Here is a 25621-nt window from a genome sequence, read left to right as displayed (position 1 = left end):
CAGACACATCATCAAGAAAATTCATTTATGCTGATGACATTTGTTTGGTGACTCAGTGCTCCAACTTTTATGATGCTGAAACTACTTTAGCCACTGATCTGGAAGCCTTGGATGTATACTTCAAGAAATGGTGCCTTCACCTAAATCCTCAAAAAAACAGTCATATCTACATTCCACTTACGCAACAGACAGTCTAATTACAAACCAACAGTCAGATTCCGAGGTGAAGTGTTGCCGTTCTGCAGTACACAAAAATACTTGGGAATAACACTTGATAGAACTTTGACTTTCAAGTAAAATCTCTCAAATGTAGCTGCTAAAGTAAAAACCAAAAATTATATTCTTCAGAAACTTGCTGGTACATCATGGGGAGCCAATACTCATGTTCTAAGGTCAATAGCATTAGCCTTATCAAATTCTGTTGCTGAATACTGCTGCCCCTCTTGGATCAATAGTGTTCACACAAAGAAGATCGTTGTACAACTCAATCAGGCAATGCGCATAATCTCGGGTTGTATTCGGAGCACGAACACACTATGGCTTCCTGTTCTCAGCAATATTGCACCTCCATCCCTAAGACGATCAGAAGCTCTCCTAAAGGTTTGGAAGAACATTCAGCAGAACCCCCAACTACCCATCCATCAAGATATTACGCACACTGAACATCAACGACTGAAATCAAGGAAACCACCCTGGCGTACAGCAATGGATCTTGAAAGAACCTCTTTTCATGTTAACAGTTCATGGAAAGCCAAGTGGGATCAGTCTTCAGTAGTGAACAAACATCTGGTTGAGAATCCTTCTAAACGCGTACAAGGATTTGATCTTCCAAGAAGACAGTGGAGAATCATCAATCGGATAAGAACTGGACAAGGTAGATGTGGTTATCTGTTGTGCAAATGGGGTTTGACTAGCTCTGCAGATTGTGATTGTGGTGTCCATTCTCAGTCAATCCAACATATTGTTGCTGACTGCCTAATTCGAGCTTTCAAAGGAACACTTATGGACATTCACCGCACATCGGATGAAGCAGTTGATTGGGTCAAAATGCTAGATCTTGAGTTATAGTATTGTACGGACTTGTGACTATGCACATTTACCCTGAACTATATACATGTGTGTACATAGATTCATCATACGATAAATAAATAAATCCTCCGTCAAGGCATAGCTCTATCGAACATGCATCACGAAAGCAACAGTGTGCAGCGATAACATTACTGTGCATGTTTATACTTGCGGATTACAAAAGAAACATAACAAGACTAGAATAGAACACTGTACTCTAAGTCGTTAACTTCAACATGTGATTACAGCATTGATTGATGTGTTGAGAACATTAAATAAGTAATCAAGACTAGAATCGAACACTGTACTGGTTATTATTAACTTCAACATGTGATTAGAACATTATTTGATGTGTTTAGAACACTACATAAGTGATGAAGACTAGAATCGAACACTGTACTCGATACAACATGTGTTTAGAACATATCAGGGGATACCTTTGCACTAACAAGATCATATTACAAGATAAACGTAACAAGACTAGAATCGAACACTGTACTCGATGTCGTTAACTTCAACATGTGATTAGAACATTGTTTGATGTGTTCAGATCAATAAATAAGTGATCATGACTAGATTCGAACACTGTACTCGATAGAACATGTGTTTATAACATGTCTGGGGATACCTTTGTCCTAAGAAGATTAGCTTGATACATAACAAGACTAGAATCGAACACTGTACTCGATACAACATGTGTTTAGAACATGTCAGGGATACCTTTGTCCTAAGAAGATTAGCTTGATACATAACAAGACTAAAATCGAACACTGTACTCGATACAACATGTGTTTAGAACATGTCAGGGAATACCTTTGTGCTAAGAAGATCAGATTGAAACATAACATGACTAACATGACTAACATGTGTTTCTATAGTTTTTTAGTTTCACACTAGGCAAATCATTGAAGTTGTACTTTTTCTGTATCGTTTACTGAGCGATTTAGCTACGCGGTATGTGCACAGTGTTTTTGATTTTCGTACTAGGCAAATCATTGAATTTGTACTTTTGCTATATCGTTTACTAAGCGAGTTGGCTACGTGCGATGTGTACTGCCTTATGCATAAGATCGCGTTGTATGTTATATAAAGCTATGCCTTGACAAAGCAGGTAAAGGAAAAGGAGGTTATAACAGTCGCTATCTTGCGCAGGCAGTTCAGAACACTAGTCTTATTATTTTTTCTCTCAGAACAAGGATATTCGCAGACATGTTCTAAGCACATCAATCAATGTTCTGATCACATGTTGTACTGAGTACAGTATTCGATACTATTCTTAATCACTTCCATTGTAATCTGATCTTCTTAGAACAAACGTACTCCCTGACATGTTCTGAACGCATGTTGTATCGTGTATCGTCTTCTAAACACATCAATCACTGCTCTAATCACATGTTGAAGTTAACGACATCCAGTACATTGTTCGATTCTAGTCTTGTTATGTTTCAATCACTTCTTTACTAATGTGACCTTCTTAGAACAAAGGTATCCCCTGACGTGTTCTAAACACATTTTGTATCATGTATCGTGTTCTAAACACACCATTCGATGTTCTGATCACATGCTAAAGTTAACGACATCGAGTACAATGTTCGATTCTAGTCTTAATCACTTCTTTTGTAATCTGATCTTCTTAGAACAAAGGTACCCCTGACATGCTCTAAACACATGTTGTGTCGGGTACAGTGTTCGATCCTAGTCTTGATCACGTATTTAGTGATCTGAACACACCAATCAATGTTCTATTCACATGTTGAAGTTAACGACGTCGAGTACAGTGTTCGATTCCACTCTTGTTATGTTGCTTTTGTAATCCGTAAGTGTAAACAAGCGCAATAATGTTATCGTTGCACTCTCTTGCTTTGGCGATGCATGTTCGATAAAGCTATGCCTTGACAGAGGATGAGGAGGAGGTAGAGTGGGCGGAGGAGGAGGAAGAGGAGGAGGTGGTGGAGGTAGCCATAACAGCCGCCGCCATCTTGTGTAGTATCCTCTAAGCGCTAATCAGTGTCGGAAAGGGTATCTTGTTATAAACTAAGGATAGTCTCCAAGATGGTAGATGAGAGGTTAGGTTCACGTATCCACTAAAGTTTTACAATTTAATGATGATAGCTAACGGAATTTTTCAAATTACCCGCCACCACATTTCAAAGGTATATAACTAAAGATAGCAGCACAGTCCTCAGTTGATTAAAGATGGTAGCTTGTCAAAAAAGCACATAGAATTTTCAACTGCCGCCACCACATGTTAAAGGTATGTAGCTAATGATAGCAGCACGATCCTTTGTTGATTAAAGATGGTCGCAGCTGCACGTGGAATTTTTTTAAGTTGCCCACTTCTACTATAAAGATAGCAGCACTGTGCTCTGTTGATTAAAGATGGCAGCTTGTCAAAAAGCACATAGAATTTCAAATTGCCGCCACCACATTTCAAAGGTATGTAGCTAAAGATAGCAGCATGGTGCTCTGTTGATTAAGGATGGCGGATAACAGCTGACGGAATTTTTAAAATTACCCGCTAATACGATAAAGATAGCAGCACGGCGCTCTGCTGATTAAAGATGGCGGATGACAGCTGTCAAAAAGCACGTGGGTTTGTTTCCAAACAAGAGCACGTGGAAATTGCCGCCACCACATTTCATATGTAGTGCCGTAAAGAGGGCAGCACTAAAGTTAGCGATGCGAGATGGCGGATGATAGCTGTCAAAAAACCACGTGTATTATAAATTACCCGCAGTGCCGTAAAGAGGGCAGCACTAAGGTTAGCGATTCAAGATGGCGGATGACAGCTGTCAAATAAATCACGTGAAAATTGCCTGCCTCCACGTGCCTATAAGGTTTAGTGCCGTTATGATGGCAGCACAGAGGTTAGCGATGCGTTGTTTGTTGAGGTTTTGTACCGTTAAGATAGCAGCACTGAGGTTTGCGAAGCAAGATGGCGGATGGCAGCTGTCAAAAAAGCACGTGGCTGTCTAAAAAGCACGTAGAAATTCAAATCTCGCGCTAGTGTGGTTTAGTGCCGTAAGGATGGCAGCACTGAGGTTTAGGCCAGTCAAGATGGCAGCACTGAGGTTAGCGATGTGTTGTTGTTTAAAGGTGACGGATGACAGCTGTCAAAAAGCAAGTGGCTTTGTGTACAAATTCAAATCTTGCGCCAAAATTCAAATCTCCCGCCAAAATTCAAATTTCCCGATGGAGGAGGAGGCCTCTGTCAAGGGCCTGAGGCGGAGGCGGCCGTCGAATCCCTGACTTTATTTTCGATGAACTACATAGACCAGCTAGAAGAAATTATTCTACTAGATAAACAATAGTGTACCGTATTGATGATCTTTTTATCAAGCTGATCGTGTAGAAATCGACCCTGATAACGTGAAAGGATTTTCAAAATTCAACAAAGGCTACAAATATTTATTGATTATCATCGATGTGTTTTCCAAGTTTGCATACAGAAAAATCAGGCAAATATGTTAGAGACGCGCAAGAGCACATATTTGAAACAGCAAGTAGATCACCATTAAATATGCAAACGGACAAGGTAAAGGGTTTTACAACAAGGACGTACAAGATAATATAAATAAATTCAGCATTAACCACTACTGTACGTATACAAACTTCAAAGCAGCTGTTGTCGAGCGATTCAATACAACGCTGAAGGAAAAATGTTTTAGCAATTTTATTATCTCTGCAAGGAAATTATAAGTGGTTCGATGTACTTCGGAAATTAGTACACGACTACAACTAAGCCTATGTAACAAGGATATTCCCACGTTCCAATACTTGTCAGTTTCTTATATACAGTGTATTAATTACATAACATAATCATATCAAATTCAAAGAAATACGCAAAACACTAAGCGAATCTCAGAACGGGTCGGAATTCATACTTAACGAGTTCCAGATTCGCCGTGCTAAGAGTTTATTGTGTTTTTGTGTATATTAGATGTATATTGCCGATTATACCCCAAATTCTAAAGCCCTATGCTTTATATGGGAAAACGCTATAAATATTTATTATCGTAAAAATAAAATTGAGGGAACTCATTCGTCAAAATTACAAGTGTTTCGCCCAGAGTGCGGCATGGGCTCATCAGTTTGGATACCGCAAGTTTCCAAGACACTGGCCGGTAGCGACACCACTGCAAGCCATACATGTGATAAGCAGTGACGAGTGCAATTCTCCCTTAGTACGTATAGCTAGTTTATTATTTACATAACATAATCCAGTATGTCTCTGTGTATAAGACTAAATAGAACATGTTTCGATCCAATTGTGAAACATCTTCAACTGAAAGATTTAACAAAAATTGAAAAGACAAATAAAACACTTGTGATGATTATGATAATGACGATAAGATAAAATATCCGTTCATGTTGGGTTAAAATTTCCAGGAAGTCAACGTCCAAGTTAACGAATAAAATCGACGTAAGGTATCTTATTTAAGGCTGAGGAATGTTGAATGTAAAAAAAGAATATAAAAGATTTTCTTGAAATATGATTTTAGGGGGAACTCTTGAAAACAACCGTAGTTGAATTTGAATTAAAATTTGACTGTTGAAACAAGTCTTAAACGAGAATGAAATTTAAAGAAGAACGGTGGAATTTTAAAGGAGAAATCCTTGTGGGAATATATATTGGTGAGGTGTACAAGGATACGTGAAATTATTTACCTCATAGTCGGTTGTGTTCCGTTTTACATCCTCCCTTACGCCGTGTCGTCAGCTGACTGAGTTTGTGAGTGTCAAGAAGCTTGTGGTAGGCGAGGGAAAGCAGAAGGAGAAGTAAAATTGTAGGGAAAGTAGGGGGAACGCTGCGTACGGTGGAGCTAAATGAGGGAAAGCGTATTGGAAATTTTTCCGGATCCGTTATGATAGCTTTCCTAGATAAATCCAATTTGGTAGCCTCTTCTAACAATATATTGATATTATCAGTTATTTGGTTAATATTCTGGCTAGGGTTTTGCTTCTGCTCTTTCGAAATGTAAATATTTTCTGGAATATTCTTTAATTTAAATTTATTTTACGTTCGTAAAAAAGATAAGTATTTCTCTTGTCATAAAATGTCCTTTATATTCAGGCATATGTGCACTGATGCCCGGGTCCTTCCTCTCGGTATTAACATGTTCCAGGTTTCTTACTAAGAAATTCCGTCCAGTTTGCCCAATGTAAGATTTGGCACAATTTGTACACTTAAGTTTATATGTCCCCAAATTTGAATATCTATTATTATTTGCAATGCTTTGGTTATTGAAAATTAAACGTTGATTATTATTTTTGATGCGAAAGGCTATATTGAAATGAAGCCTCTTAAAAATATTGGTAATCTGGTAAATGTTTCCATTATCATAGGTGAAGTTGTCAAATCATTTCCTTTTATGCTTTTCTTCAGCTGCATTTGAGGCTTACTCTTTATTTTATTTATTAATCTATCTATATAGTGTTTTGTGTATCCGTTGCTTAACGCTACTTTGTAAATGAGATTAATTTGTTTTTGGAAATAGTTTTTGGACAAGGGGATGGTAAAGGCTCGACTTAACATGCTTAAAAAGGAACTCCTTTTGTGTGTTTCAGGATAGTATGAATCTTTTCGTATGGTATTTAGGGTTTGGGTCGGTTTTCTAAAGGTTGAAAAGGATAAAATTTCTTCTTTTCTTTCAATGGTTAGATCCAGGATATTTAGATTTTTATTGTTATCAGTTTCTAAGATGAACTTTATGAAAGGGTCTAAACCATTAATTGGATCTATTAAATTAGCGCTGATATTGATTTGTTCATCAATAATTGCAAATATGTCATCAACAAACCTTAGCCAGATGATAATAACTTTCTCTTCGTTTAAAATTTTGTGTTTTTCTATAAATGATCCATGTATAATTTAGCAAGGATATCCGATGCTGGGGATCCCATTGGGAGACCGCTCTGTTGGTATACTGCGTTATTGAAAAAATAATAATTATTGTTAAGGGTAAATTCTAGGACCAGCATAAATTCTTCTATGAGGTAAAAAATTTCACTTATCCTTATACAACTCACCAACATATATTCTCACAAGGTGTTCTCCTTTAAAATACCACCCTTCTTATTTAAATTTCTTTCTCGCTTTGGACTTATTTCAACAGCCAAACTGTAAATTCAACTACAACTACGGTTGTTTTCAAGAGTCCCCCGAATATCATATTTTAAAAAATCTTTTATATTCTTAATTTTATCTTCAAGATTCAACAGGCATATACTTCTCTAGCCTTAAAAGAAGACCCCTTAGGTCGATTTTATTCTTTAACATTGACATGACTTGCTGGAAAATTTTAACCCAACATGAATGAACTTTTTTCTTATCATCATTATTATAATCATCATAAGTGTTTTATTTTTCTTGTCAACTTTTGTTAAATCTTGCAGTTGATGATGTTTCACAATTGGAACGAAACATGTTCTATTTAGTCTTATACACAGAGACATACTGGATTATGTTATGTAAATAATAAACTCGCTATACGTACTAAGGGAGAATTGCACTCGTCAATGTTTATCACATGTATGGCTTGCAGTGGTGTCGCTACCGGCCAGTGTCTTGGAAACTTGCGGTATCCAAACTGATGAGCCCATGCCGCAATCTGGGCGAAACACTTGTAATTTTGACGAATGAGTTTCCGTAATTCTATTTTTACGATAATAAATATTTATAGCGTTTTCCCATATAAAGCATAGGGCTTTAGAATTTGGGGTATAATCGGCAATATACATCTAATATACACAAAACCCAATAAACGCTTAGCACTGCGAATCTGGAACTCGTTAAGTATGAATTCCGACCCGTTCTGAGATTCGCTCACTCTTTTGCGTATTTCTTTGAATTTGATATCATAGCGCAGATATAACTTACGCCTCCCTCACATTTCGGTATTCTATCGTTTCTTATCAGTGTGTAGCCCTCCATACGTAGCAGTGAAGACCGGATAGTTGGTTTTAACCACGACGCGGATAATAATATGGTATTGAAGTTGTCGTAAGAGAATATGTCTGAGAATTGAGTGAAATGGGAAAGAAGGATCTGTGTGTTCACGTGGCCCCCCCAGTACGGAGCCTGGTGGTACGGGAGGCAGTCTGCACTGGTATGGGAAGGGGAGATTTTTGTTTGACCGGGCTACATTTGGAGACGATGGATTTGCAGGCTGCAGTTAGAGACTTTTCTTTCCTTTAACCTAAGAAATGCCACCTTTAAAGTTTGTAGTTCCCTGAGATTTATTTAAGCCTATTTAAAGTTATGGATACAGTTTATAAAATATCTACAAGTTCTATAATCTAATGAATTATGGATTCCGTCTAATTTTTTTGTTTAGCCTCGTGATAAACTAAATGTGCTTTGTTCTTGTCACTTCCCCATCCTTCGACCTGTTGCTTGGAGCTGTAGTCTCAGGGGAATTAGTTTGTGCCCTTCAGGGTTTACAACTTAGTTAACATTGTGTTCCTCTTCCAATGGGACACAAACTTCAATATTTTCGGTCTGCGATGGCCACCTTATATTTTCCCTATCATTTTTATCTAGGCAGAGATCAATCCTCTGCGAGATTTAATAATGTCGCACATGTTCTCCGGCGCGGACTCAGCAAGCATTGGCATTCCTGTAACTGGGACTCTAGTCTATTTACGAATTTGTCCCTGTCTTCGAGAACCCTCCCCAAGTCTTCAATTACCTTGATATTGAAGTCTATGATTTCCTGTATTGCTCCATTACTACCTTTGTCACTTACTCCTGTAATAAGCGAGCTGTAGATGTCCTTGCTAAACAGCGCGTCCTGGATGGCATGCTTCACCAAGCTCCCTATTGGCACATGCTTCACTTTACGCTCCATATTTTCTTTGTCTGTTGGAAATTTTAGCCACAAGTGTCAAATCATTAAAAATTCCATATACGCACAACACTGCGAGGAAAATTTATAAGCATCAAAAATCGGTTTCACTGCAAAATAACACCTTCAAACGTACGTTAATAAAGAGCTTTACTTTGTGGAACTATTACACGTAAACGTAATTTCTCTGCAGCTAAGAAAATGTTCAATATTCAGTCCCTTAAATTGTGGTATGACTGCACTTGCTCACACCATTACTTTAGACTCTTTCGGGAATGATGAAAAGGACCGATTTTATCCAATCTTACTTAACCACGTTGGACTAGGACGTGATGGTCTGTAGGTAGTAACGTACGGTGCATATCAGTCAGTCACCACTGATCTGCATTTAGGGCAGTTGTCCAGGTGGCAGATTCCCTATCTGCTGTTTTCCTAGCATTTCCTTAAATGATTTCAAAGAAATTGTTAATTTATTGAACATCTCCCTTGGTAAGTAATTCCAATCCCTAACTCCCCTTCCTACAAACGAATATTTGCTCCAATTTTTCCTCTTGAATTCAACGTTACCTTCATATTGTGTTCTTTCCTACTTCTAAAGACGCCACTCAAACTGATCCGCCTACGAATGCCATTCCACGCTATCGATCCACTGACAGCTCTGAACATACCACTTAATCGAGCAGCTCGTCTCCTTTCCCCTACGTCTTCCCAGCCCAAACTTTGCGACATTTTGGTAACCCTACTCTATTGTTGGAAATCACCCAGAACAAATCGAGCTGCTTTTCTTTGTTTCTTTTCCTGTTCTTGAATCAAGTAATCCTGGTGAGGGTCCCATTCATGGGAAGTATACTGTAGTTGGAGTCTTACCCTCTCTTTTCCATCTTTACTACAACCCCTAAACACCCTGATAACCATGTGCAGAGATCTATATCCGTTATTTACAATCCCACTTATGTGATTACCGCAATGAAGATCTTTCCTTATATTAATACGCAGGCACTTTCAACCCATCAACGCAGTAATTAAAATTCAGAGGACCTTTCCTATTTGTGAAACTCACAATCTGACTTTTAACCCCGTTTATCATCATGCCGTTGCGCCATTCAGATTAACATGTGTTCGAAAGTTGCCTAATTTAACTTTTTACCATTACAGACCACATTGTTGTTCGACATTACTTTCTCCATAAATTAGCAAAAATTCAACGTACTCTTGATAGGAATACATCGTGAGGAAGTGTTGTGACCTGGTAGGTGTGGATTGTTATTTGTATGCGTTAGATTCGGTAGGTTGTGTATTCGAATCCCATGCTGACCGTCGTGAAAACGGTCTTCCTGGGTTTTCCATTTTCACCACCGGGCGAATGCCGAGACGGTACCTTAATGAAAGTCCAAGACAGATTTCCGGCCTAATCCTTCCTCCACCTATCCTTAGGGAAAGACGACAAATCAGAGCGTACCTCTTAATACCAATACCAATATTTTTATCCCCGCAAAAATGAAGCACCACTGTCGGTCCAAATTTGCCTAATGCTGGATCCGAACCACGACGCTGCCGATAGTCGCATATTTTCTTCTGCTCCAGCCCTTAACCAATTTTGCCACAAAATTAGCATACATGAGGTCTAGTATAAGTTTAAGAACGGCCTTTCCACCTCGAAAGTGTCAAGGTCTCATTTAACTTCCTTACGTTACAGAGCATTCGTATTACGGGCATATGTGCTATTTCAAGGCGTAATAAATCACATGTTGTTCATAGAAGTTTCCCCTTTGCTAGGTCCATGGATCAATTTACAGTGATTGTGCACAAGTAGGGGGAGCCTTATTTATCGTAAGGAGAAATGTCAAATTGCACTGATTGACAGAGCTAATGCAACACCAAGAAGGAGTGGTCAGAACTTTATGCCAATTGCAGGGTAGACTGACGTCACTGAGGTATGCTCATGATGTGAAATGCGCCGCTGTGCTGCGCACGTAGCGAACGATAAATGTGACACGGCGTTGGCGAATGACCCACTTCGTACCGTGATTTCTCAGCCGACAGTCATTGTAGAACGTGTTGTCGTGTCCCACAGGACACGTGTATAGCTAAGAATGCCAGGCCGCCGTCAACGGAGGCATTTCCAGCAGACAGACGACTTTACGAGGGGTATGGTGATCGGGCTGAGAAGGGCAGTTGGTCGCTTCGTCAAATCGCAGCCGATAGCCGTAGGGATGTGTCCACGGTGCAGCGCCTGTGGCGAAGATGGTTGGCGCAGGGACATGTGGCACGTGCGAGGGGTCCAGGCGCAGCCCGAGTGACGTCAGCACGCGAGGATCGGCGCATCCGCCGCCAAGCGGTGGCAGCCCCGCACGCCACGTCAACCGCCATTCTTCAGCATGTGCAAGACACCCTGGCTGTTCCAATATCGACCAGAACAATTTCCCGTCGATTGGTTGAAGGAGGCCTGCACTCCCGGCGTCCGCTCAGAAGACTACCATTGACTCCACAGCATAGACGTGCACGCCTGGCATGGTGCCGGGCTAGAGCGACTTGGATGAGGGAATGGCGGAACGTCGTGCTCTCCGATGAGTCACGCTTCTGTTCTGTCAGTGATAGTCACCGCAGACGAGTGTGGCGTCGGCGTGGAGAAAGGTCAAATCCGGCAATAACTGTGGAGCGCCCTACCACTAGACAACGCGGCATCATGGTTTGGGGCGCTATTGCGTATGATTCCACGTCACCTCTAGTGCGTATTCAAGGCACGTTAAATGCCCACCCCTACGTGCAGCATGTGCTGCGGCCGGTGGCACTCCCGTACCTTCAGGGGCTGCCCAATGCTCTGTTTCAGCAGGATAATGCCCGCCCACACACTGCTCGCATCTCCTAACAGGCTCTACGAGGTGTACAGATGCTTCCGTGGCCAGCGTACTCTCCGGATCTCTCACCAATCGAACACGTGTGGGATCTCATTGGACGCCGTTTGCAAACTCTGCCCCAGCCTCGTACGGACGACCAACTGTGGCAAATGGTTGACAGAGAATGGAGAACCATCCCTCAGGACACCATCCGCACTCTTATTGACTCTGTACCTCGACGTGTTTCTTTGTGCGTCGCCGCTCGCGGTGGTCCTACATCCTACTGAGTCGATGCCGTGCGCATTGTGTAACCTGCATATCGGTTTGAAATAAACATCAATTATTCTTCCGTGGCGACTGTGTTTTTTCTCCAACTTTCATCCCTTTCGAACCACTCCTCCTTGGTGTTGCATTTGCTCTGTCAGTCAGTGTACATTAAACGTACCTACATTTTGTGCTTCCTGTCGGGCTGAGTGGCTCAGACGTTTTAGGCGCTGGCCTTCTCAGTCCGGTGGTATGTGAAGGTGTTCAGACAAGTCAACCTCGTCTTGATAGATTTACTGGAACTTAAAAGATGGCATGCGAGACAAAATTCCGGCACCTCGGCGTGTCAAAAGCTGTGTCAATAGGATAAAGAGTAAGGTCGTGAATAGACCTAACACCTTACTTGTAAATAAGGAAGAAAAAAAGAAATTCGCTACATTCACTTACATTAATAAACAATCATACAGTTTGGTTAAACTATTTAGAAAACACAATATCCATGTATCCTTTAGGACAGATAATAATAATAATAATTTATTGTTCAATTCGAATAGCGTAAACACCAACAGTAGGTTCAGTAAATCAGGAGTATACAAACTGTCGTGCCAAGATTGCGGAAAAAAATATGTCGGACAGTCAGGTAGAAGTGTGGTAGTACGGTATAAAGAGCATGTCAATGGACGAAAACATTCTAGATACTCTGCAATGTGTGAACACATGCATGAAAGCAACCATCATTTCACAAATATTGAACGTGATATGACTTTATTACATTCATTAAGCAAAGGCAAACAAATGAATGCCCTAGAGAAATTAGAAATATACAAATTGCAAAAATTTGATAATGAGAACAGCCTAAATGAACACATTGCAGAAGACAATCAGTTGTTTAAATTGGTTACCCAATACCCTAGTAAGAGGCCAAATGATGTCGAGCGTGTAAGGGGGGAAGTATGACTGTAGTATCAGGGGCGGTTCCTTCCACCCCTCCTTCCATCCAACACGCAACCCAATGTAATTCTGTAACCAGTTGCCATACAATATCAGGTGCCTCAACATCTATCTAACACATGCATGCCACACGTAATATTTACAGCATCACACTGGTAAGGTTTAATATTTTTACCCCGTTGTATTCTCATTTGTTCATGTCGGAGCCTTTTGTTAATTTTTATTTCATTTCCTTTTTATAGACCATTTTAACCTATTTTCAACCTGGCTGCATAATACATCTATCAACCGAAGATAATGGCAGGACTCCAAGTTTTAACGCAACTTCATTTATTCTTGTACAATTCCAATTGAACTACGCAAGATAGTATTATAATTCCTAGGACACCGTCAATTCACATCATTATACGACGCTGTGTCCAATATTTTAATTTAAATAGACATCATTTTAACACCCATTAACGGTGGATATCGGCAGGACTTCAAGTTTTAATGCAATTTCATTCATTCCTAACTCAACATTTTTGAACTACGCAAGGCAACTTCAAGGACACTGTGAATTCATATCATCACAAGACGTTGTATTTAATTAGCCATTACTATATTGTCTTTTTAATTTGTACTTGACAAAATGGGATTTTAATTCTATGTTTGTACTATCCAAAATTTTTAAGTGTCACATTGTCATACTCATTGTTTTGAATTTTAATTGGGGCCCCCGTATTTTAGTCAGGTCTTATTGTATACTGAATTTTAATCCACTAGCTGAGGAAGAGAATGCATAATATTCTCGAAACATGTACTAGATGTTAAGTTGAAAGGTAAATAAATGAATAGTATTGACTAGGCGGGCTATCTTCCAACATATTTACTGTTACTAAGTCAATACGGATCCAATCCCGACCATCATGGTCAAGATTATTAATAACCCTGTGTGTATACTGTGCCATTGCTTATGTTGGTAGAACAGGACGAAATTTCCTAGTGAGATACCAGGAACATGTAAATACCGCAAAACTACAAGAAATATTTGGCCGTGAGCTTACACATGGCCGGATATAATCATAATATTGCTACAAATAAAAGAGACATAACCATTTTTCTAACTTTATATAAGGGTAAAATGATGAATAATTTAGGAAACATTGTTATTGAGATTGATCAAAAACAACACAGTAGTCAGCATGTAAACGAAGTAACCGATAATATAAAGAATAAGCCTCCAATCTAGATTTACGTAGTAAGACCATGAATAATGATCCGATTAACATCCCGTAAGTCTTCATTCCCCACAACATTTCAACTGATTTCTCCTCCCCTCAAGCTACCCTTACTGCCACACACATACACACTCTGTCAGCTGATGACCTAAGGACAGGGATGTAAGCACTTTGATTGTTCCTTCGACACTCCAGCACCGTATGTTCTCAAGGTACCTTTTCTAAAACAATTTTTCTTTCCTTATGTTACAGATTCCCTTCAACATCTGAAATCTTTGTAACGGTAACTTAACCTCAACTTCGGTTATTTTTAAGGAGTTTCCCCCAGTTCACATATTAAACATTTGAGGTCTATCCTCAATATATATAAATTACATATTTCTGCAGCATTTTCAAGAATTAAGGTCCCTTACATATGGATATTATATCAAGCTTGAATATTGACTTGTCGAGTTTTGGCTCAACATGAAATAACAACTTATCTCATCATTATGATCATCATCACAATCATCTTAAGTGTTTTTTTAATTTGTGCTGATTTCTGTACCCTTTACTTAGCTGAACGTGTTCCGCATTAGGAACAAAACATGTTCTTGTTTATATAATACGAACTAGATTTCAAACCGGAATATGATTTATAATTGCATAGACTAGCAGTAAAAAATAAATAAGTATTGGAGGGTGGGATTCTTCCTTCAACCTGACCTTAGGTGTGCTGATGACAATACGGGACAAAAATGAGATTTATTAGTTCGTCCCATATTTTAGGCGGACTACTTTCATCACAACCACTTTCGTCCGCGTTACGTCCCTGCCTTCTTTTTCTTAAAAAAATGATCTCGAATTTGTTCCATCCACCTCCCTAGGCTTCCTCAAGTACCCAATACGTTATTTCTGTTTTTGTCAAGCAATGTGCTACATACACAGGAATTTAGAAGACGGAAATGACTAAAAGGCAGATATTAATTTTAATGAATGCAGATTGTAGACATTTTCTGAGTAGTTCAGAAATGAATTACCGAATGTGAACTGAACACTGCAACAACAAGTAGAACTACTCAGAAATGCATAAATGCATGTGTGGCCAGAAATTCATAAATGCCAAGTGAGCAATTTGATTCGCAGTGATTAGACTATTTGCTCCACTCACGGAAGGGGTATCTTGGATGAAACCTAGTAGTTATGGGCAAGGCAAAGCAAAGACTGACATCTATGTTAAATTTTGACAACGTGATAAACTTTTGGATTTTCACAAAGTAACAATGTGAAAAATGTAATGTGAATTTGATGAAAAATGCATAAAAATTTAGTATTTAACAGGACCAATTTTAACAACTATTTTATTAAAAAAAATCACTGATATGGCCAAAAATTTCAACAAAATCCTACCGAATATGAATTCTAAATTGTACACGTTTTTCATTCCACTCATAGAAAATGGTACAAAATCATACTTCAATTAAGTGAGTGACAACACAGAGCAGAGGTAACTAACAACATTTCAGTTGAGTTTATGGGAAGGAACGTCAAATATTCGCTTTGTGAACTCACAATGAAAAGTATGGGTTGTGCCTTCCGATAGACCTGAAGAGTTGAAGACTGGTGTGGCTGGCCGGCCAATCGTTTGGAATCTCCGGGTGTGTGAATCTCAATGTTCATAACGGATGACCGGACTGCAGTCATGGCCGCGTGGTCAGGAATATTATATTCGAATTTATTGATCTCCCTTCACTGGTGAAAGGGTAGTTTCTCCCTTACGTACAGAATTGTAGGTTTTTCAATTATGTACACGGTTGTTATTATCCAGGTTCAACCACTCTGTCCTCCACACATTGCGTCATTTCAGATATCAGATGTACACTCAAAGAGGTTACCTGGCGTACTGACATCTATGTTTGTGGCGAGGATCTGAGTCAATTCGGCCTGAAGTTGAAACGGTACATGTATAGCCAATTCACAAACCTGGTAGTGTTTCCGTGTCACAAAATAACATAACAGTACTAAAACCTTGTTCCTAAAATCATCTGTATTAGGTTTCCTAATAAATGTCACATAGTATTAAATCTACTATTCTTCTTCTTCTCCTTTCGGTGCCTATACGTTTCGGATGTTGGCGATCAAGATGGCTATTTTCGTCTTGTTTGTGGCAGCGTGGAACAGTTCAACTGATGACATATTGCACCAGCCTCTAAGATTGTCAAGCCAAGATATTCTTCTTCTTCCAAGACCTCTTTTGCTGTTGATTTTCCCCTGGAGTATTTTTGGAATAGGTTGTATCTATCTGTGTTGCGCATTATATGTCCCAGATACTGCAGCTTTCGGAATTTCACTATCTTGATCAACTGAGGTGTTGTGTTCATCCTTCTCATTACTTCCACGTTTGTAATTCTCTGGGTCCAAGATATTCTCAGGATCCGCCTATAAAGCCATGTTTCAAAGGCCTCAAGCTTCTTCTCTGTGTTTTTATTTAAGGTACATCTCTCTACTACATATAAAAGAACAGAAAATACATAGCAGTGCAGAAGCCTGATTTTAGTCCCTAAAGTTAGATTGTGGCTTTTAAACACATTACTCATTTTCTGGAACACACTTCTTGCTTTTCCAATGCGTACCTTGACTTCTTGTGAGCAATCCCAGTCTTCATTTATTATGGTTCCAAGGTACTCTACTATTCTCTGAGAATGAAATAAATGTATCCCACATTTTATATATTTCTAATAGCACAATAGCAATGCGTAATTCGATACCCTAAACCTTGAAGTTATTGAAACCTGAGTCCTATCATCATTGCCTTGTTCGTATAATATAGTCCATCTTAGCTCCTACATTCACCTCTCTTGACCCACCATTGAAAATGGATCATACCGTCAAGTGCACCTTTACGTGTATCTCCTGTCCCTGAGTAGCCATGCCTTCACTCCAGAATAGCACAGACCACAACCCTTGGGGCTGTCAGAAGAAGTCATCCTCACTCATATACTGTTAAACTGAAAAAACCAACCGTCATTATCATTTCTCACAATACGTTGCAGCCTTTCTCGCTCAATTCAGTTACTACTTGAAAATGTCATGAAGAGAGTTGGAAAAGGGGTAGTCTGAGGGTTATATACTTCTCCTAGTTGAATCAAGTCAGAAAATAGTGCGACATCAGAACATCAGAATATGATGAATTCTTGTGGAGACAAGCTGAACGTAATTCTAAAGCCTGCCAAGAGTTTTCACTGGTTTGATTTTAAATCAAAATCTCTTTATTTGCGAATGAGGTGGCAAATGGTACACTAAAATACATTGTTGTCAAGCACTAAATTTTAAATTAACAAAGGAAGGAGAAAATTTTCCTACATTAAAATATTATACAATTTACAGTAACATTTTTTCTATTAAACACACAGCTCATCCGTAATAAATTTATATTGTTTACAAAATTCTACTTATAAAATTCTACTTATAATATCTCCTGTACTTAGAAACTTAGTCAACTCATATACAGTATGTGAAGTTATTCAAATAATACTATACAACTGGTATAAGATTAATATTAAAATTGCATTTACTTACTTAATTATTTTTTGCCCATTTTGGAACCTAAGTAGCAAAACGACCTGCTGCTTCTTAACCAGAGCCCCTTTTGTCACCGCTTTTCAGAGTTCCTGAAGGGCCTTCACAGGTACCGTAGCGGTCCCAGGGGCCTCGAAGTCTCCACTGTACTTCACCCCTATAGGCAGACTACTTTGGCTGTCCAAACTCCATAGACCAGGGGATGGAATTAATTTATTCACACACATGTTTAAAATTTACAATAACCTGCACTGGTCGAATGCCCTTTAACATTTATATTCTCTGTTGCTATTTATTCTCTTCTTGAATATCTGTACAGATTTTGGGAAAGGATCAACACTACCCCTGGTAAATTGTTCCACTCTTTCACGCCCTTCCCAATGAATGAAAATTTATCCCAATCGCTTCTGCTAAAATTCCTTCTAATATTATACTGCCGATATAATTATTTTCCAACTACAGCTTCTCACGGATTTCTCCCCATGCTTCTTCTCCTGTATAGGCTCTATATAATCATATGAGTCCAGTTTTCTCCCTTCTCTTACTTAAAGTTTCCCACCCAAGTTCCTCTAACATTTCTGGTACACCACTTTTTCTCTTGAAATCCCCTGTTAAAAATATTGCTGCTTTCCTCTGCACACTATCTATTTCTTTTATTAGGTATTTTTAGGATGCCACCTAGGAAACTGGAATGAACTCGCTTTAGTGAAAAGTTGTAATTCTCAGGAGTTGCCACTTATTGGTTTACTTCTTCAGTCCTTGAATTTTTCCAACAAAATTTCTAAAAATAAATCAACGAATCTTGGCTCACCTCTTCACCAGCGTTTGCCCTCCAATTTTATTTTGTAATATGTCGCTTTTCTAAGTTTCCAAGCAATAGATGTAGGTGCAGTGTCATGAGGAAGCACGAGCGTTGATCCTTATATTCATTGCTCATTTTTCTTCCTTGTGACAATTTTTTGCAATTTTGTCAATGTAAAATACGAACAGCAAAGGTGAAAGATTACAGCCTTGTCTAACTCTTGTAAGTACCCTGAACCAAGAACTCATTCTACCATCAATTCTCACTGAAGCCCAATTGTCAACGTAAATGCCTTTGATTGATTTTAGTAATCTACCTTTAATTCCATAGTCCCCGAGTATGGCGAACAACTTTTCCCTCGATAGCCTGCTTTCTCTAGATCTACGAAACATAAAACATAACTGCCTATTACTCTCGTAGCATTTGTCAATTACCTGGCGCATACTGAAAATCTTATCCTGACAGCCTCTCTGTGGTCTGAAACCACACTGGTTTTCATCCAACTTCCTCTCAACGACTGATCGCACCCTCCCTTACAAGATGCCAGTGAATACCTTGCCTGGTATACTAATCAATGAGATACCTCGATAGTTGTTGCAATCCTTCCTATTCCCTTGCTTATAGATACGTGCAATTACTGCTTTTGTCCAATCTCAAGGTACCTTACCGACACACCACGCTAATTTTACTACTCTAAGAAGCCATTTCATCCCTGCCTTCCCACTATACTTCACCATTTCAGGTCTAATTTCATCTATTCCTGCTGCCTTATGACAATGGAGTTTATTTACTATCCTTTCCACTTCCCCAAGCATAATTACACCAACATCATTTTCCTCCTCCCCATGAGCTTGGCTGTTTGCAACACCACCATGTTGATTTCCTTTTACATTGAGAAGATGTTCAAAATATTCCCTCCACCTCTCCAGTGATTCCCTGGGATCTATTATGAGTTCACCTGAATTACTCAATACACTGTTCATTTCCTTTTTCCCTCCCTTCCTAAGATTCTTTATTACTGTCCAGAAAGGTTTCCCTGCTGCTTGACATAGCCTTTCCAGGTTATTACCAAAATCTTCCCATGACTTCTTTTTGGATTCAACAACTATTTGTTTCGCTCTGTTTCTTTCATCTACGTACCAATCCCTGTCTGCCTCGGCCCTTGTTTAAAGCCATTTCTGATAAGCCTTCTTTTTACGTTTACAGGCTGCTCTCACTTCATCATTCCACCAAGATGTTCGCCTTTTCCCATCTTTACACACAGTTGTTCCTAGGCATTCCCTTGCTGTTTCTACTACAGCATCCCTGTATGCCACCCATTCACTTTCTATATCCTGAACCTGCTTACTGTCTACTGTTCGAAACTTCTCACTAATCATATCCATGTACTCCTGTCTAATTTCCTCGTCCTGGAGATTTTCTACCCTTATTCGTTTGCAGACAGATTTCACTTTCTCCACTCTAGGCCTAGAGATACTTAGTTCACTACAGGGCAGATAGTGGTCTGTATCATCGAAAAATCCGCGAAAAACTCGTACATTCCTAACAGATTTTCTGAATTCAAAGTCTGTTTTGGATCTGGTACCCCTAGCCTCCCATGTGTAGCGGTGAATAGCCTTATGTTTGAAGAATGTATTCGTAACAGCTAAACCCATACTAGCACAGAAGTCCAGCAAACGCTTCCCATTCCCATTAGCTTCCATATCTTCTCCACATTTACCAATCACCCTTTCGTAACCTTCAGTTCAATTCCCACCTCTCGCATTGAAATCGCCCATTAGCACTATTCTATCCTTGCTGTAGACCCTGACCACGATGTCACTCAATGCTTCATAAAACTTGTCAACTTCATCCTCATCTGCACCCTCACATGGTGAATACACGGACATAATTCTTGTCCTAAGTCCTCCCACTGACAAATCTACCCACATCTTTCGCTCATTTACGTGTCTAACAGAAACTATGTTGCGTGCAACGGTATTCCTGATAAAGAGCCCTACCCCAGACTCTGCCCTTCCCTTTCTAACGCCCGTCAAGTACACTTTATAATCTCCTATCTCTTCCTCATTATCTCCCCTTACCCGAATATCACTTACCCCAGACACATCCAGATGCATCCCCTTTGCTTACTCAGCCAGTTCTACCTTCTTTCTTCCATAAGCCCCATTAATATTGATAGCTCCCCATCGAATTCCATTTCGTTCGCCAAGTTGTTTCCAAGGAGTCCCTCGCCTGTCAAATGGGAGTGGGACTCCATTACTCCCATAGGTCCGAGGCTTGCTTGTAGTGTTCTGAGCTCGGTAAATTCATGAAGCAGGATGCTGCCCTACTTGACCATAGTCCAAGTGAGGATCTCTCCTCTAACGGGTAATGGACCACCGGTGAATTGTATAGTCCTAGCCGCCTGAGCACAAGGATGGCCACGACTCAGAATATGTCCGAGATGAACACTCCCATTCCATAGCAACTGGTATTCCGACTCTCAGGACCACTTACTAGGCCACTCAGGCGTTGCCCAAGGTTCAGGAACTAGGACGTGACTACAGTAACCCACAAACATGAACCATAGGCTGCCAGGATCAAATTTTCAGTATGCGCCAGGTAACTGAAAAATGCTACGAGAGGAATAGGCAGTTGTGTTTATGTCTAGTAGATCTAGAGAGAGCATATGACAGGGTACCGAGGGAAAAGTTGTTCGCCATTCTCGGGGACTATGGAATTAAAGGTAGATTATTAATATCAATCAAAGACATTTACGTTGACAATTGGGCTTCAGTGAGAATTGATGGTAGAACGAGTTCTTGGTTCAGGGTACTTACAGGAGTTCGACAAGGCTGTAATCTTTCACCTTTGCTGTTCGTAGTTTACATGGATCATCTGCTGAAAGGTGTAAAATGGCAGGGAGGGATTCAGTTAGGTAGAAATGTAGTAATCAGTTTGGCCTATGCTGACGACTTGGTCTTAATGGCAAACTGTGCCGAAAGCCTGCAGTCTAATTTCTTGGAACTTGAAAATAGGTGCAATGAGTATGGTATGAAAATTAGCCTCTCGAAGACTAAATTGATGTCAGTAGGTAAGAAATTCAACAGAATTGAATGTCAGATAGGTGATATAAAAGCTAGAAGAGGTCGATAATTTCAAGTATTTAGGTTATGTGTTCTCCCAGGATGGTAATATAGTAAGTGAGTTTGAATCAAGGTGTAGTAAAGCTAATGCAGTGAGCTCGCAGTTGCGATCAACAGTATTCTGTAAGAAAGAAGTCAGATCCCAGACGAAACTATCTTTACATCGGTCTGTTTTCAGACCAACTTTGCTTTACGGGAGCGAAAGCTGGGTGGACTCAGGATATCTTATTCATAAGTTAGAAGTAACAGACATGAAAGTAGCAAGAATGATTGGTGGTACAAACAGGTGGGAACAATGGCAGGAGGGTACTCGGAATGAGGCGATAAAGGCTAATTCAGGAATGAACTCGATGGATGAAGCTGTACGCATTAACCGGCTTCGGTGGTGGGGCCAAGTGAGGCGAATGGAGGAGGATAGGTTACCTAGGAGAATAATGGACTCTGTTATGGAGGGTAAGAGAAGTAGAGGGAGACAAAGACTCGGTTTCTGTCACCGGTTGGTGGGACGGAGAACTGAAACTACAGTGTGTTTGGAAATGTAAATTTTAATTTTTTTATTTGTCTGAAGGATTTAATTTTTTGCAACTCTGGACTCTACTGGAATTTTATGTAACGGCAAGAAATATGGAACTGTATGAACATTGCAACATGCAAAAGTGTTTTGAAGTGATTTTTTTTAAATGTAGTTTTTATGTAATCTGATGTAAAATTTGTAAGGTGATTTATTTTGGAGCATCCTGTACCTGTACTCCAAGCACGGTTTCCTATGATGAAATTTTGGTGTTGTAATCGTAATGTTCCAGAACTTGTGCAATTGCTAACGATGTTAAAATTACCAAATATGGTCACGAGATTTCCTATTGGCAAAAAGGTCCAGGAATCTAGGGTAAGTTTGATCTTATTGGTTAATTGTAATCGGGCCATTTCCGGCCTTGTGGCCGGCTTCGAATTATGATGCGTGAGCTCGGCGTCATATTCCATCCGACCGCCCTAGCGAGCGTTCGCGCTCGAGAGCTACCCTCCGAAGTAAGTGTTATTTCAGTGTTTTTGCAATGTTATTCTCAATGTTTTCCGGTTTCGTTTCATTTAGTTTAATTCCTTTTGTGTTTCATTATTTCTTCGCTTAATGTCATTTTAAAAGTTTAATTTGATGTGTCCGAGTTTACCCTAGATTCCAATTGCCGTACTTCAATTCTTTCATCCATTAAATACTTTCACTTTAAACTATACCTTTAATGTAGCATCACCTTCATTGTTAAATCAAGTTTTATGTTAAGTTACTTAAGTATGTCTTGTTTCCGTGTCGTGGAACTGTATTTTGTAATACTTTCTTGTCATTTTTAATATAGTTGAGCTAGAGGGTGTTTCTTGTAAGTCTTTTCTCCCCCATAACGTCATACGTTCCCTGTACCTCGATAAGGGCTTCCCGCAGCTTCCACATTCTGTCTTAGTTGTCATTTTTAGGCCTGTAAGTGTTCCCTGTATTTGGTTTATATGAATTCTCCGCCACTGCGTCATTTTCCTATCTCATTATTATTATTATTATTAAGTATTATTATGTTATTTCTTATTGGTTATATCTATATTAATGTTACTATCATTATTATTATTATTTTTATTATTAGTTTTTATTTATGTACGCTCGAAACAGCGGTTACATTTAACCGCTCTTTCGAGCGTACATAAATAAAAAAATAATACTAGAAGTAAATAAGATAATACTTAATAATATGAATAAGTAGGTAGAAATATGACGCAGTGGCGGAGAATTCATATAAACCAAATACAGGGAACACTTACAGGCCTAAAAATGACAACTAAGACAGGATAGTGGAAGCTGCGGGAAGCTCTTATCGAGGTACATGGAAAGTATAACGTTATGGGGGAGAAAAGACTTACAAGAAACACCCTCTAGCTCAACTATATTAAAAATGACAAGAAAGTTTTACAAAATACAGTTCCACGACACGGAAACAAGACATATTTAAGTAACTTAACATACAACTTGATTTAACAATGAAGGTGATGCTACGTTAAAGGTATAGTTTAAAGCGAAAACATTTAATGGATGAAAGAATTGAAACTACGGCAATTGGAACCTAGGGTAAACTCGGACTCATCAAATTAACTTTTAAAATGACATTAAGCGAAGAAATAATGAAACACAAAAGGAATTAAACTAAATGAAACGAAACCGGAAAACATTGAGAATAACATTGCAAAAACACTGTAATAACACTTACTTCGGAAAGGCAGGAGTTCCCGAGGCTAGCCCTCGAGCGCGAACGCTCGCTAGGGCGGTCGGATGGAATATGACGCCGAGCTCACGCATCATAATTCGAAGCCGGCCACAAGGCCGGAAATGGCCCGATTACAATTAACCAATAAGATCAAACTTACCCTGGATTCCTGGACCTTTTTACCAATAGGAAATCTCGTGACCATATTTGGTAATTTTGACATCGTTAGCAATTGCACAAGTTCTGGAACATTACGATTACAACACCAAAATTTCATCATAGGAAACCGTGCTTGCAGTACAGGTACAGGATGCTCCAAAATAAATCACCTTACAAATTTTACATCAGATTACACAAAAAAAACATTTTTAAAAAATCACTTCAAAACACTTTTGCATGTTGCAATGTTCATACAGTTCCATATTTCTTGCCGTTACATAAAATTCCAGTAGAGTCCAGAGTTGCAAAAAATTAAATCCTTCAGACAAATAAAAAAATTAAAATTTACATTTCCAAACACACTGTAGTTTCAGTTCTCCGTCCCACCAACCAGTGACAGTTTCTAACGATTTAAAGATAAGAGGTATAGAACTAAATGAGGCCACAACACTAGTTGCAAATCGAGGATTGTGGCGACGTTTAGTAAATTCTCAGAGGCTTGCAGACTGAACGCTGAAAGGCATAACAGTCTATAATGATAATGTATGTATGTATGTTTATCAATACTCATCTTGCATTTTCGGCAGTTAAATTTAAACCCTCTTAGTCACAAGGTAGCACGGCTTATCCACTGTTTCACTGTGCCCTCTGCTCCGTGATTTCTTGAATTGTTCAACATCCTTGCGCTTTGCCTATTTTCTATTCATTTTTTAAAATTTCATTTCCTCTATGTCTTGTAGTATGGACTTCTGCTTCCGATTTTTCAGGATATTTCTGATACGGGATGCTGCAGATTTTCTGGATACTTCTCAACTGAGTTGCTTCCCTATGGTTAAGGACAGCGATCGTACATTGTGAGAAAGCTTTCCCTTTTAATGAGGTCTACCGGTAGGAAACTAATTCTTCGCAGTCGACTTAATGAATACTCAAAGGTCTTTGGGTAAAAAGGAGTGTATTTCGTATAGAATAAAATGTTGATGGAAAAGGAATCTATTTGTGAAGACACGTTAGTACAGGTACTACTCAGTGAAATTGGAAACATTCTACCCAGTCAATTTTAAAACTCAACGTGCTCTTGTTATGTCTATGTATAGGTTTATCCTGTTAGTTATTGTACATACTTCATAAAAAAACAGGAAAAAGTAATGAAAAAAAGTTTGGGGAATACAATCCAAATTTGAATCTCCTTTTATGGTCGTAATTTCTCCAAGACCTTAGGTTCCGCCGTTTCTTCCCATCGTTTACACTTTCTGTAACACAAAAAATAACTAACATTATGGAAATTAAAATTCAACTCACCAGATTGGGATGCATGAATTCCTCCAGGTAAGATATGCAGAGTCGCCTATCCCAGTCATCTGTTATGTGACCTCCATACATGATTTCACCGAAGAGATAACGTAAATCTTCCCATGGAACCTTGTCGTTGGCCTCCAGGTAGTTGTACAACACATTGACACAAATATTCAGGTCACCTGTAGTGAAGAACAACATTTTCAATACTACGGGTCATATAAATATAGGAATACATTCCTGTCCAATAACTATGT

The 25621-nt window shown here is 39.2% G+C and overlaps 1 protein-coding gene across 1 annotated transcript in view; it reads right to left on the bottom strand.

The window, feature by feature from the left end:
- LOC136863901 (dynein beta chain, ciliary-like) overlaps positions 1–25621 on the bottom strand; it is a 5220903-nt gene that overhangs the window by 637486 nt on the left and 4557796 nt on the right. Inside the window, exon 75 of the mRNA XM_068226514.1 lies at positions 25371–25546. Within this exon, the coding sequence (XP_068082615.1) occupies positions 25371–25546 (176 nt within the window). The remainder of the gene's footprint in view (positions 1–25370; positions 25547–25621) is intronic.

Source organism: Anabrus simplex, chromosome 2 (assembly GCF_040414725.1).
Source record: "Anabrus simplex isolate iqAnaSimp1 chromosome 2, ASM4041472v1, whole genome shotgun sequence".
NCBI classification, from domain to species: domain Eukaryota; kingdom Metazoa; phylum Arthropoda; class Insecta; order Orthoptera; family Tettigoniidae; genus Anabrus; species Anabrus simplex.
Note: the sequence above shows the minus strand (reverse complement) of the source record. Positions and strands in the feature narration are given on the sequence as shown.